A 16,252-nucleotide genomic window follows, 5' to 3' on the forward strand; every position below is an offset into this window, starting at 1 on the left:
GTCACCATATATTTGATCCCTTTTACCCTTATTTACCTCCCCCACTACCCCATTTCTCTCTGGTAACCACTAAACTGTTGTCTATGTCTATGAATTTTCATTTGTCTTATAAACTGAAAGTATTTTTTTGTACAGATTTAAAATTCACTGAATTGTACAAAGATATAATTACCATATAAACTGAAAAAAGACTTATTTTGTTTTTCTCAGAACCTTACAAAGATTTTCTTTTCAAAATTGTTTTGGAAAACACATTAGTGACCTCTATGCTGCTTAGTAATATAGCAACTCAGCACTTGCCTGCATATGCAAATATATGAGTATATATGTTTGTCTTTATTTCAACATTAAATAAAGGAAAAATTACTGACAATACGAATTTAATGTTGTCTTGCTTCTATTAATTCAAATTTATTCATTAAAAGTGCAAACATATGGCAACTTTGTTATGTCTTCTAGTATATCCATGTCTGAACATTTACAAAGTGGAATATATATTCTTTTACTATAAATTACTTTTTCATTTTGTCTTAATATTATATTAAATTATTTTCAAAGATGTATGTACCTAAGATATGAAATTCATTTTAAGATAGTAAAAGAGACTTTAAAATATCTGTCATAAAAGAGGTTATTGGGTTTGATAAGGTTGAGAAATGGGATGATTCTAGTGACAGTAAGAGAGGGTTTATTTCCTCTTATTAGGAAATCTCCAGTTTATTATCAAGAAAATAAATTCAGTATTTTTTAAAAGGAATCCCAAGTAGTTTTTATTGGTATAATAAATCACTAGTGACTTTAGCATATCACTTTATGTATCCACAATATTTCCAAATTATTTTATTTCTATAGTTTGCTGATTCTCTTGGATTTTCTATGTAAACAATTTTACCTTGTTTACAAATAAGAAATATTTTATTTCTTGTTTCTGATCCTTATATCTCATTTCTTTTACTTATTTCATTGCACTTGGTATAATCTTCAGAACAATGCTGAATAGAAATCATAATAGTCCTCCTTGACTTTTTCTTGACTTTAATGGGAAAGCTTCTAGTCTCTATTAACTTCATGTTGGCAGTAGTTCTGATTTTTATAATTAACTTTTATAAAGTTAAGAAAATTCCCTTATATTCAACCTTTGGTAAAATTTGAAAATTAATAAATATTGAATTTTTGTCAAATTCAAATTTGTTGAAATAATCATATGGCTTTCTCCTATAATTTGTTAATATTGATAATATTTCAGATATCAATAATCCTAACATTTGAGAAATCAGATGCTCCAATTTTACCCCTCAAGTTAGGAATAACAGCACTAAAGAAATAAATAATTAGAAGTTCAAAAGACCTTTCCTGATCCCTAATTAACTCATAATTTTACTCTGCCTCTTTGCTACCAAGTCATGGCTCCTTTTTTATTTAGTTTTGCTATTAAGCTAGAGCTAGTCAGTCTTTCCTAGCTACTTAATCATTATTAATTTACACAGTGCGATTAGTTTTAAACATAGAGAAAATCTCATTCTCCCCCAGATAGTATCAACCAGCATGCCTTTATTAAAAAGTATTTACTGAGCATCTCCTATGTATCAGGTACTGTGCTAAGTAAGAGCTAGTATTCAATGATAAGCAAAAATAAACAAGATTGCTGTCCTCCTGGAGCTTATACTTTAGAAGAAAGCAAATCACACAAATAAATATAAATTTACAATGGTGACATTTGATATATAGAAGATACTACTCTGAAAGTTTATAAAAAGGGAGATCTGATCTTGTCAAGAAGGTCAAGGAAGGCTTTCTTGATAAAGTAAACCTTAAATTATAATCTAAAGGAGAAAAAGTTAACTATATGAAAAAATGGAAGTATTTCTGGCAAAATAGACATCTTTATAAGGGTCCTGATATGGGTGAACGTATTTGAGTAGGGTGGCAAAAGATGACAAATGTTGCTAGAACAGGAGGAGCAACACCATTATGTTAAGGTGTTATGTTGCTCTCCTAAAAGAATTTATAAGCTATTGAAAAGTTTAAAACAGAAGAGGTGACAAATTATAGCTGAATTATGAAAAGATCAATCTAACTGCAATGTACATAATAGATTAAAAACAAGTTTGAGTAGATATGAGGTAAATTGGAAAGTCATTGCATTTAACTAGAATGACAGTGTGAGAGATGCAGAGAAGTAGATGAATTTGAGAAATATCAAGGAGGTAAAAAAAAAAAAAAAAAAAAAACAGGACTTGGTAAAGGACTGTAAAGAGAGAAAATCGACCCTTGAATACAATCAAGTTTCTGGTTTCCATAATTCGAGGAATCCTGCCTTTCACTAAGAAGAAAACACTCAGCCAAATACTATAAGTTGGTTTTAGACAAAGTGAATTTTAAATGCCTCTTACTAAGAGATGATGTTGGATTTATGTATCTAGAGCTCACAGCTCTGGGTCAGAGATGCAAATTTACAAGTTATCTATTGATTGCAACAAAAATTATCTAGGAGAAGAATAAGGAGAAAAAAAGGACCCATGATTAAGCCTTGAGGAACTCCAGCTCTAATGACTGAGCAGAAGATTATAAACCAGCAAAAGAGAAAGAGAAAAGTATCTAGAAAGATAGAAAAAAAGCCAAAAAGGCAGTAAGTAACAGAGCTGATAGAAAATGAATAATGCAATAGAAAGGTTGTGGTTAATAGTGTCAAATGAATAAAATAGGAGTCTTTTCTCTTTATTCAAATTTTAGATCATAATCAATAAGGCTTCACCGTGAATTCTTACTTTTCCAATTACTCATGCTTCCATATACTTACTTAAAGTATTCATCAGAAGGCCACTGTTGTTATATCTATTATGACCAGCATCTATCTCAGGAATCTCGCACTGTGGCATGGCAGACATAGTAGGATGTCCTGAGATATAATTCCCAGGATCAGAAGGAGGGGATCTGTACTCTTCATCTTCTGAGTCACTGGAACTATCCTCACTGCTTGAAGATGATGAACTTTTAGAATCTGATGAACTATCACAACTACTCATCTGGTCCATTAGACTAGCTTCGGCCTTCAGTTCTGAAAATGTAAAAGAAGTTAATAGATGGGTTAAATAAACAATATTAAATATAAATATTCAATATAAAATTTAAATGTGTTAGTTTCTAAGAAAGTGTTGATGAATAAGTAAGATTAAACAGTTAAGCATTTAAAGCATTTTATTTTAAAAAACCCTCTACTAGGACAAAATGAAAAGTAACATTCCCTCTTCCTACCCCTTCTTCAAGTTCCTTTAATCCTATTTCTCAGGAATAATCACTGCTAGCATTTTCTTGTGACCATATGTGTTTTTAAATTGCTTGGAAACTGGCATTTTAGATTCTGACACCCAACTCACCTATTGTTGGAACTTGAGTTCATTCTTTATTACCACCCAACTAAGAGTTCAAAAAATAAAAAGAAAAAAAAAAGGAGCAATTCAATTTTTCCTATAAAAACTGCATCTCTGGGCCCAAACCTTTCCTTTCTGGCTCTTCTCTGGTAGTATCTGTTTCTCCTTGTTCTGTTTCTGGACAGCACACATACTAGTTCGAGAACCTTCCACCTAAAAAAAGATGCTTTTAAAAGCTCCTCTACCATAGAGCCAAGCCATACTTCAATATTGAGATTATGAAAATTAAAAGACATAGGCAGTGTCTAGATCTAAATGCTATACTTTAAACCATTATACTTAAATATATATGTAATTCAAATAATATGAAAAATTAAAACTGTAAAAATTAAAGCCTATTCAGCAGAAACCATCCTCTAATTCTTTTATTTCCCCAATACATATAATACAATGTAATACATACAGATGATTTTTTTTTTGTCAGCGCCCCTGAGGTATAATTGATGAATAAAATTGTATATATTTAAAGTGTATACAACAAATTGGTTGTCATTATGCAAATATTAAATTTTGTCCAATGCTTTTTTGCATCTATGGAGATGATCGTATGAATTTTGGTCTTCATTCTGTTGATGTGGTATATCATGTTTATTGATTTTCATATGTTAAAACATCCTTGCATCCTAGGCAAAAATCCCACTTGATTATGCCTTCTAATGTGTTGTTGAATTCCATTTGCTAGTATTTTGCTGAGGATTTTTGCATCTATATTCATCAGATATTGGCCTATACTGTTCTTTCCTTACAGTGTCCTTGACTTTGGTATCAGGGTAAGCCTGGCCTCATAAAACGAATTTAAAAGTGTTCCCTCCTCTTCAATTTTCTGGAATAGTTTGAGAAAGATTGGCATTAATTCTTTTTTAAACATTTGGTAGAATTCACCAATGAAGCCATCTGGTCCTGAACTTTGCTTTGCTAGGAAATTTTTGATTAGTGATTCAATCTCCTTACAGTATTGGTCTGTTCAGGTTTTCTATTTCTTCATGATATACTCTTGGTAAGTTATATGTTTTTAGGTATTTATCCATTTCTTCTAGGTAATCCAATGTCTTAGCATATAATTGTTCATAACAGTCTCTCACAAATCTTCGTATTTCTGTAGCACCTATTATAATGTCTCTTTCATTTCTGGTTTTGACTCTTCTTTTTTTCAGTCTATTTAAAGGTTCGTCAATTTTATCTTTCAGAAAAACCAACCTAGTTTCATTCATCTTTCTAACATTCTTTCAGTCTCTATTTCTCTTATTTCTGCTCTAATATTTATTATTTCCTTCCTTCTTCTAACTTGGTTAATTTGCTCTTTTCTAGTTCTTTGAGGTATAAAATTAAGTTAGCTGAGATCTTTCTTTTTTCTTATTTTAGGCATTTATTGATATAAACTTCCTTTTTAGAACTGCTTTTATTGTGTCCCATAAGTTTTGGTATATTGTACTTCCATTTTCATTTATTTCAATATATTTTTCCCCCCTCTTTATTTTTTCCCTATTTATCAATTTTTTATTATGATGACATTGGTTAATGCTATCCAGTAAGTTTCAGGTGTACAATTTAATATTTCAAGATATTTTTGTTTCCTTTTTTATTTCTTTTTTGACCCACTGGTGTTTAGAAGTATGTTGTTTATTTCCACAGATTTGTAATTTTTCCAGTTTTCCTCCTGTTACTGATTCTAGTTTCATTCTACTGTGGTTGGAAAAGATACTCAATGTGATTTCAACCTCCTTAAATTTGTTAGACTGGTTTTGTGACCTAACATATGATCTATCATGGAGAATGTACTCTGTCTGCTTGGGAAGAATGTGTATTTTGCTGCTGTGGGATGGAATATTTTATATAGGTCTGTTAGGTCTATTTGGTCTAATATGTGGTTCAAATCCAATGTTTCCTTATTGATTTTCTGTCTGGATAATTCAGCCATTGTTGAAAATGGAGTATTGAAGTCCCTTACTAGAGCTTTGCTGTCTCAATTTCTCCCTTCAGATGTATTAATATTTGTTTAATATATTTAGGTGCTCTGATGTTAGGTGCATAAACATTTACAATTATTATACCCTCTTGATAAATTGAGCCCTTTATCATTTTATAATGACTTTGGTCAGTCTATTTTAAACCAATAATAATTTCTATCTTATAAAAGAACCTTACCCTTTTATTACCCTTCTCAGATTTTGTTTATGATGTCACAATTTATATCTTATAAAATTGCATCTCTATTAACAAACTATTATAGCTATAGTTATTGTTAATATTTTTATTTTAAATTTTATACTAGAGTTAACCGGTTTTCACATTACCATTACAGTATCATTTTCACAGTACCATTACAGAACATTCTAAATTTGACTATATACTTATCTTTACCATTGAGGTTTCTATGTCATTTGTTTCATGTCATGAATTAGCATTCTCTCATTTCACCTTGAAGAACTCCCTTTAGCATTTTCAGACATTTGGTGTAGTAAGTATGTCCACTGATGAACCCAAGAATAATTACGGATTTGTTCAATTTTCCTTTCTGGTCTATTAGTTCTTGATTTATGTATTTTGAGTTGTCTTTGTGCACACTTTTTTGTTATCCTGGTAGATTAATCCTTTCAGCATTATTAATGTTCCTTTTGTAGTAATTTGCTTGGCTCTGAGTTTATCTACTATTAATGTAGATGCACAACTTTTTAACATCAATGTTTGCTTGGCATATATTTTTCCATCCTTTTACTTTCACCTAACTATGGTGTTTTTGAAAGTGTCACTTTATATATTTTCCTGAGTGGTTGCTTTGAGTATTCCAATATACGTACATGACTTATCAATATTTTACCACTTCAAGTAAGGTGTGGAAATCTCACTTCCATTTAGATTCCTTTATGTTCTCCACTTTTGAATATATACATATATTTTTTTAACACCTACAGCACCTGGTATTCCTAGGTGGTCTTTCATTCAAGTAATAACCAGGCCTGACCCTGCTTAGCTTCCAAGATCAGACAGGATCGGGAATGTTCAGGGTGGCAAGGCTGTAGACTTCACTTGTAAATATCGTCTTGAGTATCAAAAGGTGTTATAATTTTTTGTTTCAATCATCACATATGATTTAGATAAATCACAAAAAAATCTATAAGCTTTTGTATTTGTCAATGTTTCTGTTCTGTTGTTTTCTCATTTCCTGACTCCCTCTTTTATTATTTTTGTTTAAATAACCAATATTTAAGGATAGTTTGGTATTAACAAATTCTTATACCTTTTCTTTCTGAGAAAGGATATTTTCCCCTCATTACTGAAGAATAACTTCACCAGATATAGAATTCATGTTGACATTTCTTTTCTCTTAGCACTTAAAAAATATTGTGCCACTTCTTTTCCAGCCTCTAGTTTTAGATGAGAAATATGTTGTCATTTGGACAGCATTTCTCTACAGCTAATGTGTCATTTCTCTCTTGCTGTCAGTGTTTTTTTTTTTTTTTTGCCTTCAGTTTTTTATTTTATTATGATGTATCTTGGAATGGATTTCTTTAGGTTCATCGCCTATGAGATTAAACTTTTTGAATATGCAGGTTTACATCTTTCATACAACATGGGATCTTTTCAGGCATTATTTCTTTCAGCCCCACTCTCACTCTTCTCCAAGATATCATTGATACAAATGTGGGATCTCTTTTCATCTTAGTTTTTTTACTGTTATTACTATTATTGTATTTGCCAGTTCTATAATTTACACTCGGTTTTTGTTTTAAATTTCTATTTCTTTGCTGTTATTTCTATTTTTTGTTTGTTTCAAAAGAATTTGTAGTTGTTTTTAAAATCATGTTTGTGATAATTGTTTTAAGATCCTTGTCAGATAATCCCAACATCTGATTCATCATGGTATGGTGCTGGTGTCAGCTAACTCTCTTTTTTCATTCAAGTTGTGATCTTCCTGATTCATGTTATGACTGGTAATTATCTTTTGTATCCTAAATATTTTGGCTATTATACTAGGAGGATTCTGTTTGCTATTTTTTTTTTTTTTTAATTTTGCAGGCTGTTGCCCTGTTTAGTTTTAGCATAGAGATGCTTGCCTACTTTTGTGGGCTTTGGTTCAAATTGACAATCTAATTTTCAGAGCCACTGCTTTTTAATTTCTTAAAAAGCATGCTGCAATTTTGATTGGAATTGCACTGAATCCATAGAGCAATCTGACATCTTAATGACATTGAGTCTTCTGACTCATGAACACTATCGTTCTCCATTTATTTAGAGCTTCTCAGCAATGCTTTATAGTTTTCAGTATACAGGTCCTCCACATATTTGGTCAGATCTATTTATAATTATTTAATCTTTGGAAGCTTTTATAAATGCCTTTGTTTTTATAATTTTAACATCTTTCTTTTTTTTTCCCACTAGTTTATTTGAGCCTAACTGACAACGTATGCCAGAGAACAAGATCTCAAATGCTCCCTATAATTTCTAATTGCTCATTGCAAGTATACAGAAATATAATTTATTTTGTATATTTCCCCTGTATCTTTTAACCTTGCTAAACTCACTATTCTAGTAGCTTTTTCTTTAGATACCATCAGATTCTACATAGACAATCATGTCATCTGTGAATAATGACAGTTTTACCTCTTTCTTTCCAATCTGCATGCCTTTTCTGTATTTTCCTTGACTTACTGCATCAATTAAAACCTCGACTACAATGCACAGAGGTGGTTAGAGTAGAAATCTTTTCTTTTTCCTGATGCTAGAGAGAAAACAGTTAGCCTCTTATAATTATGCATGATTTCATCTGTGGGATTTTCCTAGATGTCCTCCACCAGGTTAAATTCTCTTCTATTTCTATTTTGCTGAAAGTTTTTTATCAAGAATGACTGTTGAAGTCACAGGAAAGTTCAGTATAGGGAATATGGTCACTAATATTGTAATAATTACGTATAGTATTAGGGGGGTACTAGATTTATTGAAGTGATCACGTTGGAAGTTACATAAATGTCTAATCAGTATATTGCAAATCTAAAACTAATATAATATTGTATGTCATCTGTAATTGAAAATAAATGTTAAAAGAGAATGACTTGAAATTTGTCAAATCTTCTACTATTTTGAGAGGGCTTTAATTTTTTAGTTTTTAATATAATTAATTATATTGATTAATTTTTGAAAGCCTGTATTCCTGGGAAAATCCACCTTGGTCATGATGTATTATCCTCTTAATATATTAGCATTTCTTGACCTGGCAATATTGGCATTTGAGGTTGGATAATTCCTTGTTACTGTCCTGTGCATTTAAAGATGTTTAGCAGCATCCCTAGCTTCTACCCACTAGACGCCAGTAGCACTACTCCCCTTACTCCAGTTGTGACAATCAAAAATGTCTCCAGATATTGCTAGATGCCATCCTAGAGGACAAAATCATCCCTAGTTGAGAACCGCTATTATATGTTGTTAAGTTCAATTTACTACAATTTTGTTTTAAATTTTTGCATCTATGTTTTTGTAGGTTTTTGTTTTATCTATTTATTTATTTGTTTGTTTGTTTTTCTTGTAATATCTTTGTTGGGTATTGGTAGCAGTAATTCTGATTTAAAGGAATGGTTGAAAAGAATTCCTTCCTTTTTAATTATATAGAAGAGTTTGTATAAAACTGGTATTATTTCTTCCTTAAATGACTGGTAGAATTCACTAGAGAAACCATCCATATTGAAGATTTTTGTGTTTGTTGGAGTAGGAGGAAGGTTTTAAATACAACTCAATATCTTATAAGATTTAGGAATATTCAGGTTATCTGCTTCTTTTTGAGTGAACTTTGTGCCTTTTAAGGAACTAGTTCATTTCATCTAATTTATCAAATTTATGGGCATACACAGGGAGAATAACAGGTTAAGTAACTTTCCCTAAGCCACGCAGCTGATAAGTGATAGAGCTGGGATTTGAATTCAAGCAGTCTGATTCTCCAAAGATGTCATTCTTAGTCACCTCATATACTACATCTCACTAGACCAAATGCTGGTTCTTTGAAGATTAATGAAATGTATCAAATTCTATTCAGAGTGGTTAAGAAAAAGACAGGGCACAAATAATCAGTGTTAGAAATAAAAAAGGACCGAAACTATGGGTACTACAGAAATTTACATGGATAAATTATGTTAGCAATTTGAAAATGTGCATTAAACTGATAATTTTCAAGACAAAATGAATTACCAAAATTGAATAAAGAAATATAAAACATAAGTAAACCTAAAGTTACTAAAGAAATTTACCCAAACTATCAAGCATCAGAAAAACCTATTACACATAAACTGTTTCAATGAATAGTAAAGTATATAAATCTTTTAGGGCACAGATAGACAGCAAAGGGAGGAGTGTGTGTTGGAAAGGAAACAGATTTCTGTAATTTTTTTAAAAAGCCTAAAGCCAAAGTGGTAAAATGTTAACTCTAACTTGTAGATATATGAGCTGTTATATTATTCTCTGTATTTTCTATGTTTGAAGTATTTCTTAAGAAAAAGTTTAAAGGTTAGTTGAAATAATGTATAGGAAGGCTTACGACCTAATAGTTACCTACAGAAACATAATGTAAAAGTTTTACAGTATGGGAATAGTTGCATTATGGTAAGATGAGTGGTTTTATATTAACGTTATTCTTCAACAGTTTATTATCTTCTAAATAAGTAATCATTATCTGAAAAATAACAAGTTCATTGTAAAAACTCAAGTAATCTGCACCATAAAAAATGATAGGTTCCTGTAACCCAAATTCCCAAAGATAATGCCTATATTTTAGAATGTCTTCCAAAACCTATGCATTAACAAACTTATACAAATTGATTTCAAAAATGGTTCATACACACACATATGTAAAAATCTGATTTTTTGCTTAAAATTTTAAAAAATTTTATTTTTGGTTCTATTTAAAAATGGATGTGTAGCACTGCGATCCCTTCTTGATAAGCACTTGGGGTTTTTCCATTTTTTCCCTTAGTACAAAAAGTACTGCATTCTTATGTGGCTGATATAGATATTCCTATGAATATATCTATCTGTTTGTACAAGTTTTGCTACAGAAGAAATTTCTAGAATTTCTAGGTAAAGGATATGAACATTTTTACTTTAATAGTTCTTAGCAAATAAAGCTGATAATAATAATAACAAATCCTCATATAGTACTTTGCATGTACTAGACACTGTCCTAAGTGCTTTGTAGAAAAAAAATCCTCTAATAATAAACATGTGCTAATTTATACTTTCTTCAAAAATTAATGAACATACTTGCTTTCCTTTATGTCCTCACCACTACTGGATGTTGACAAATGTTTTAGCTACTGCCAACCTCATAAATGAAAAAATACTTCTTAATATTAAAATTTGCATTTTAAAAGCATTAGTGAATTTGATCACTTTTTCATATATTTATTGGCCATTGTATATTTTATGTTGTGAGTTAGACTTAAGTCCATGTAGAAAGTTTGCACATGATAAAAACAGCTTTTCATATCATTAGAAGAAATGATGGCTTATTCAATAAAGGAATATTGACATATATTCTTTATCAATACCATATTTGTTGATTCTCTATTGATACTATTTATTGATATTGTTGGGGAGAACAGAAATTTGGATTCTTATCTTACTTTGTAAACTAAAGTTCCAGGTAGCTCAAAGGTGTAAATGTAAAATTTAAATCACAGAAACACTACTACAAGTGTCAGACATCTAGACACAAAAGTGATTCAACCATAGCAGGAGGCATTGGCATAGTAGGGTCAAGAAAATATTTCAAAGAAGACCATCTAAAGAACATGCTATATTCAATGTAAATTCTTATACAAAGTTGAATCTTATGCTTGGATGATTTTAACTTATCCTCTCCAACACAATGCTTCAATAAATGCTTTTATTAAGGTCTCTGCTAAAAAAAACTCCCATATAGAAGAATTTTTTGTATTGAAAAATTATTGTTGAAGATACTATATAGTTTAATCCTCCCTTATATAAAAAAAAGATTCCATATGATGAATTCCTTTTAGAATTTAGTAGCAGGAAAGAGCCTGATTCTTTGGAACCTGTCTCTTATAATATAAAATATGCTACTTAGGTCTTTATTTATGTCTTAGTGGCTAGGAAGCTCAGATCTAAATTTAATGTTTCATTAATTAACAAATTTGCTTCTTCTTTCCCTTTAATACTGTGATTTTTGTTACAGTTTTTTTACTATATACATGTATATAATGAAATCATGATTTAAATCCATTTTGGAAGCAAATATGATATAATAATAAGATGCAAGATTCTTTTTAGCAACAAGGGTTCTGAGCTTATATCTTCCTTATTGTCTGTAAAGGGAACACTAATATATTAGGGATCTAATATTATACTGGTCCTAGAATGGGGTAAGTAAAATTAGAGAGCTACATGCAAGTTACAAAGGAAAAGTGCAGAAGCAAATATACTTTGGTGATCAGGGTCTTACTCCTACTATAATTACTGTAACACCAACATCAAAACTGCAGCTTGAAAAAAATTGAGATTTAAGTTTCCTTACTTTCAAAAGGATTGTGCCTCCCTAGAAACACCTTCCTGCTGAGAAGTGAGCAGCAACTCAGAAGAACTTGCCTGCTGCTTCCGCTTACTACATCTCCTCACTTCACTATTGGTTTGGTGACATCTTAGACATCTATAGTCTGGCTATACATAAAGAACTTCGACAGGAAGATGCTGTGAGGAACTGAATTTGAATCATCACAACTGTTAAAAAGAAGAAAATTCCAGTTACACACATCTAAACAGTCACTTTTTCTCCTGAATAATAAAAGATACAAATGCTCTTATACAGATATATAATTATATAATATCCTAAATCATAAACTATATTCTTCACCACAAAAATCCCATAATAAAAAATATTACGCTCTCAATAAAACTTTATAGTTAGTTTATATGTTAATTAAGATGAAAATTTTTACTTTTTCTTAATTTCTTTTAAAGGAAATCATATATACTTAGATTTACCTCTTTCAATATCATCCATCGGAGAGGTTGGGGGTATCTTGTCTTCAGATGGAGAATGTTTTACAAGACTGGGAGTCCTAGTTAAATTCCGTACTTCTTGTTGCTGTTGCTCTACACGAGACTGAAATTTACTGTTTCCTTCAACTCTGCAAATAAGAATATCAGAGGTCAAAACAGGTATGATGGCATTGTAACAACAATTTCAACTTACAAAGTTATGAAAATTGACCTCTTACTCTTTTCCCTAGACATCTTTAAAATGATATTCAAGAATTAAAACATTAATTCATTATTTAACAAATATTTATTGAGCCCTGCTATAGACATATGGTATACACATAGGTCATACATTATGACCTATGAGAAATATAAGTATGAATAAAAACAAAACCAATAGTCAATATTGAAGAGATGAGACACACAAATGCCTAAAAGAAAATGAAATATACCTAAGTATATAATAGGTACAATGTATTCTCTAAATTTTAAAGTTATCATTTCTGTTAAAATTAAGTCATTTCCACATTTTTCATTCATAACTTTAAGATATGTTACTAAAGCAGGTTCATTTACTTCCTTTTCAATACTTTTAAGAAGAGTATATAACAGTTTGCTTGACTTCTGCCTCTCCCATTTCCAATCATCAAATCCTATCAGTTCTTCCTTCACAAAGTATTTAGTACCTCACTACTCTCTTCATTCCTACTCTTAAAAACTGTGATTTATGCATTTTTCTGTTTCCCACATTGTTTCATTTTACTCAGTTTGCTCGGTAGATTAATGTTTCAAAATAAAAATGTTTTAAATTAAAAGAATCCCTAGTTTAAAAATTTAATATATAACTACCACCAATAAGACAATGTCCTAATTTTATAGTTAATGTTAAAGGCATTAGCTTCAACCTACCTTTATGATCTTACTTCTGTCTAATCCACTATCAACCTCACTCCTCACTTTCCAATACTTACATACAGGCACAGAGACAATCTCTGGCCTCCTCAAAGAGTTCTTATTCATTGGCCCCAAATAAGTCTGATACATTCCTACCTTCACACCTTGCTTGCTTATATCCCTGATTCATTAAATCAGTTTTCTTACTAATAAAAATCACCTGGGGGGGAGGGAATAATAAAAAATAGTTTCCCAGGCTCTTTCCTAATCTGAAGTTAGTTTTGAGAACTTATCTATTTAACAAGCACTGAAGGTAAATGTTATTATCAAATGTTTTTTTTTTTTTTTTTTTTGTGGGGGGAGCCCTAAATCTTAACTTTTTCTCAAGTTACAACAATAAGGGCTCCCCGAATGCTCCAATCAACCATAATCCCTCCCTTCCTTTAACTTCCTAGAGCAATTTTTGTCTATACTATTTGTACGGTTTTTAGAGCAAGTCCCTTCATTACATGGTAATTCATACACCCATCTGTTTCCAAAAAAGGATTTGAGATGGCTTTATTCTCTTATTGACTTTTCTAATGGAATTATATGTTAATTCAATTAAAATGCACAAGTTTTGAGGTTAGTACTTGTATAGAAAACTTCCCTTTTCCTAGTGCCTTACAGATTCTATGCGCTCGATAACTTGTACTAATGAAGATGAAGTTATTTTGAAGAGTATAAAATGGCTCCTTTCAATTCAGTTCTATACAACCATCTACAATAGAATAAGGTATATCTAAACATAGAAAATATTCAGAAACAAAACAAGCTTTTATGTATCATAGGGAGAAATGGTACAATCTTTTAGCTCAGGCTCTCCACCAAATTTAAACTAAGAAAAAGATTCAAACATTTTTGTACATACAGAAATAACCCTTATAAATAATGTGATTTAATTCAATAACTTTTTTCACTGACATTTCCTTAGCAGTTTATATGCTAATAAAATAATTTATTTTGTTAACTACATACCTTGTTTTTTTTACAGTGATGTTGCTGCTGAGTTTTTCTAGTCGACATTCTCCAGTATCATGGTTAATAATCAAAATGCATTCTTTTAAGTAAGGTTTCTTTGAACCTTTGAAAACAGTTACTGGTGGAGTTGATCCCTGTTTAAGAAGTTAATTATCATTACTTAAAATTTATGATAGCAATTCAGTTGTGAAGGACTTTGAGATCTGTGTTTCTCAATCTATGTTATACTTCAAGTCACCTGATTACCTAAATTTATCACTTTGAAAACAGGAAGTGTAGTAAAATGGACAGATACGAAGAAAGGCTGAGATATTAAAGCTGCTATCATTGAGGAACGGGAATAGAGGAAGCACCTGCCTTGAGTCAGTAAAGATTTGTTTCATTGGTCTACAATGGGCAATTGAGATTCAATTCTAATACAACCAATATATTTTACAGATAAGGTAATAAAAGTCCTGAATCATATTTCCTACCCTTCCTCTCCTTCCTTCCTAAATATAGGTTTTTAAATCTGGCATTTTCTTAAAGAGGTACTTTCCTATGCAGATTAAGGAAAATGAATGTATCAAGGAATAGGACCTGTTACACTAAAGCCATTGATTAATTTTAGCATAATTAAAAGTGAGACGACCTGACATTATATGCTTCATGATATTAAAGTATGCATCATTATCTATAAAGTATTCTTGCCAAAAACAAACAAACCAAAAAACCCACAAAGAATCTATCATCAACCCTTTAGATATTAACTACCACTTTACAGGAAATAAGAATAATAGAGAAACAAGTTAAATAATACCAGGCAGAATCAATTTGAAACCCAGAATGTGGGTATATTCCCTAGGACAAATAACCTGGTTTTTCTAACAAACTAATGGCATAAAAAAAGGAAGGGACTTCTAAGAATAAAAAAGACTTAAGGAAAAATATCCAAATACTAAAGGAATATCATTTGGATTCCTTGGGGAAAAAACAATAAAAAGACATTTTGGCCCCACCATGAAAATGTATGGGCCAGGTATTATAATTAATTCTGCCGTGTGTGATAATAGCATGACACTTAGGTAAAAAAAAAAAAAAAAAATCTTTGTCAGTTAGAGATGCTCACATAAACACTTATGAAATGGCATAATATCTGGGATTGCTTTAAAATATGCCAGGGAAAAAAGTGATAGAATATATAAAAAAGCTTAGCAAAATATTGATAATTTTGAAGTTCAGTGAGAGTACATGGGGTTCATTATGCTATTCTATTTTCCATAATAAAACGTTAAAGAAATCTACACCACTACTTATAACCTACATCTACTTACATGCTCCTCCTCCATCCTTCATCAGCCTCCCTCAATCCTGAAGGACTTTTTGTTTATAATTCTCCAACTTTATCCCATATATATGTATCCCTAAGTAATAAAGTGTTATATTTGCTTGTTTTTGAACTTTATAAAAGTATATTATAATAAAAGTATAGTGATTATGATAATTTTGTCAAATATGATAGTTATATTAGATCAGGTTAGAAAAGGGTGACATAAGACTAAAGCTTATATCATATTTAAAAAGTTATCAATCATTAGAGATTAAACACATGACCACAAGGATGAGTATGAGATAAATTTGGTGACTAAGGATACCATAAATGGAAGGTAGACCCTAGAAACTTTTGAGAGGTAGGGAGAGAAAACGATGAAATCAAAAGAAAGAAACATGTTTTCCACCTCGCCTGTAAGACTAAAGTGATCTATAGGAAATCAAGCGTACAGCACATAGATAAGGATATGTTTGGAGTGGCCATAGAAGAGTGAGATGTGGAGCACTTAGTTGACATCCTGGTAAGGCAGAGAGCAAGGAGCATGATTATGATAAAACAAACTAGGCCAACTTGGCTGGTAAGTATATTTTTCAGATGTTCTGGCTGAAAACAA

General features: G+C 30.9%; 1 protein-coding gene and 1 pseudogene across 1 annotated transcript in view; both read right to left on the bottom strand.

Annotated features, from left to right (window-relative positions):
- Nucleotides 1-16,252, bottom strand: part of EAF2 (ELL associated factor 2) — a 30,002-nt gene that overhangs the window by 2,427 nt on the left and 11,323 nt on the right. Inside the window, exons 3-5 of the mRNA XM_036219506.1 lie at nt 14,325-14,461; nt 12,417-12,562; nt 2,801-3,058 (exon numbers count right to left, since the gene is read on the bottom strand). Of these exons, the coding sequence (XP_036075399.1) occupies nt 2,801-3,058; nt 12,417-12,562; nt 14,325-14,461 (541 nt within the window). The remainder of the gene's footprint in view (nt 1-2,800; nt 3,059-12,416; nt 12,563-14,324; nt 14,462-16,252) is intronic.
- On the bottom strand, nt 6,335-6,453 carry LOC118602031 (annotated as a pseudogene).

This window comes from Rousettus aegyptiacus, unplaced genomic scaffold (assembly GCF_014176215.1).
Source record: "Rousettus aegyptiacus isolate mRouAeg1 unplaced genomic scaffold, mRouAeg1.p scaffold_m13_p_4, whole genome shotgun sequence".
Classification (NCBI taxonomy): Eukaryota; Metazoa; Chordata; class Mammalia; order Chiroptera; family Pteropodidae; genus Rousettus; species Rousettus aegyptiacus.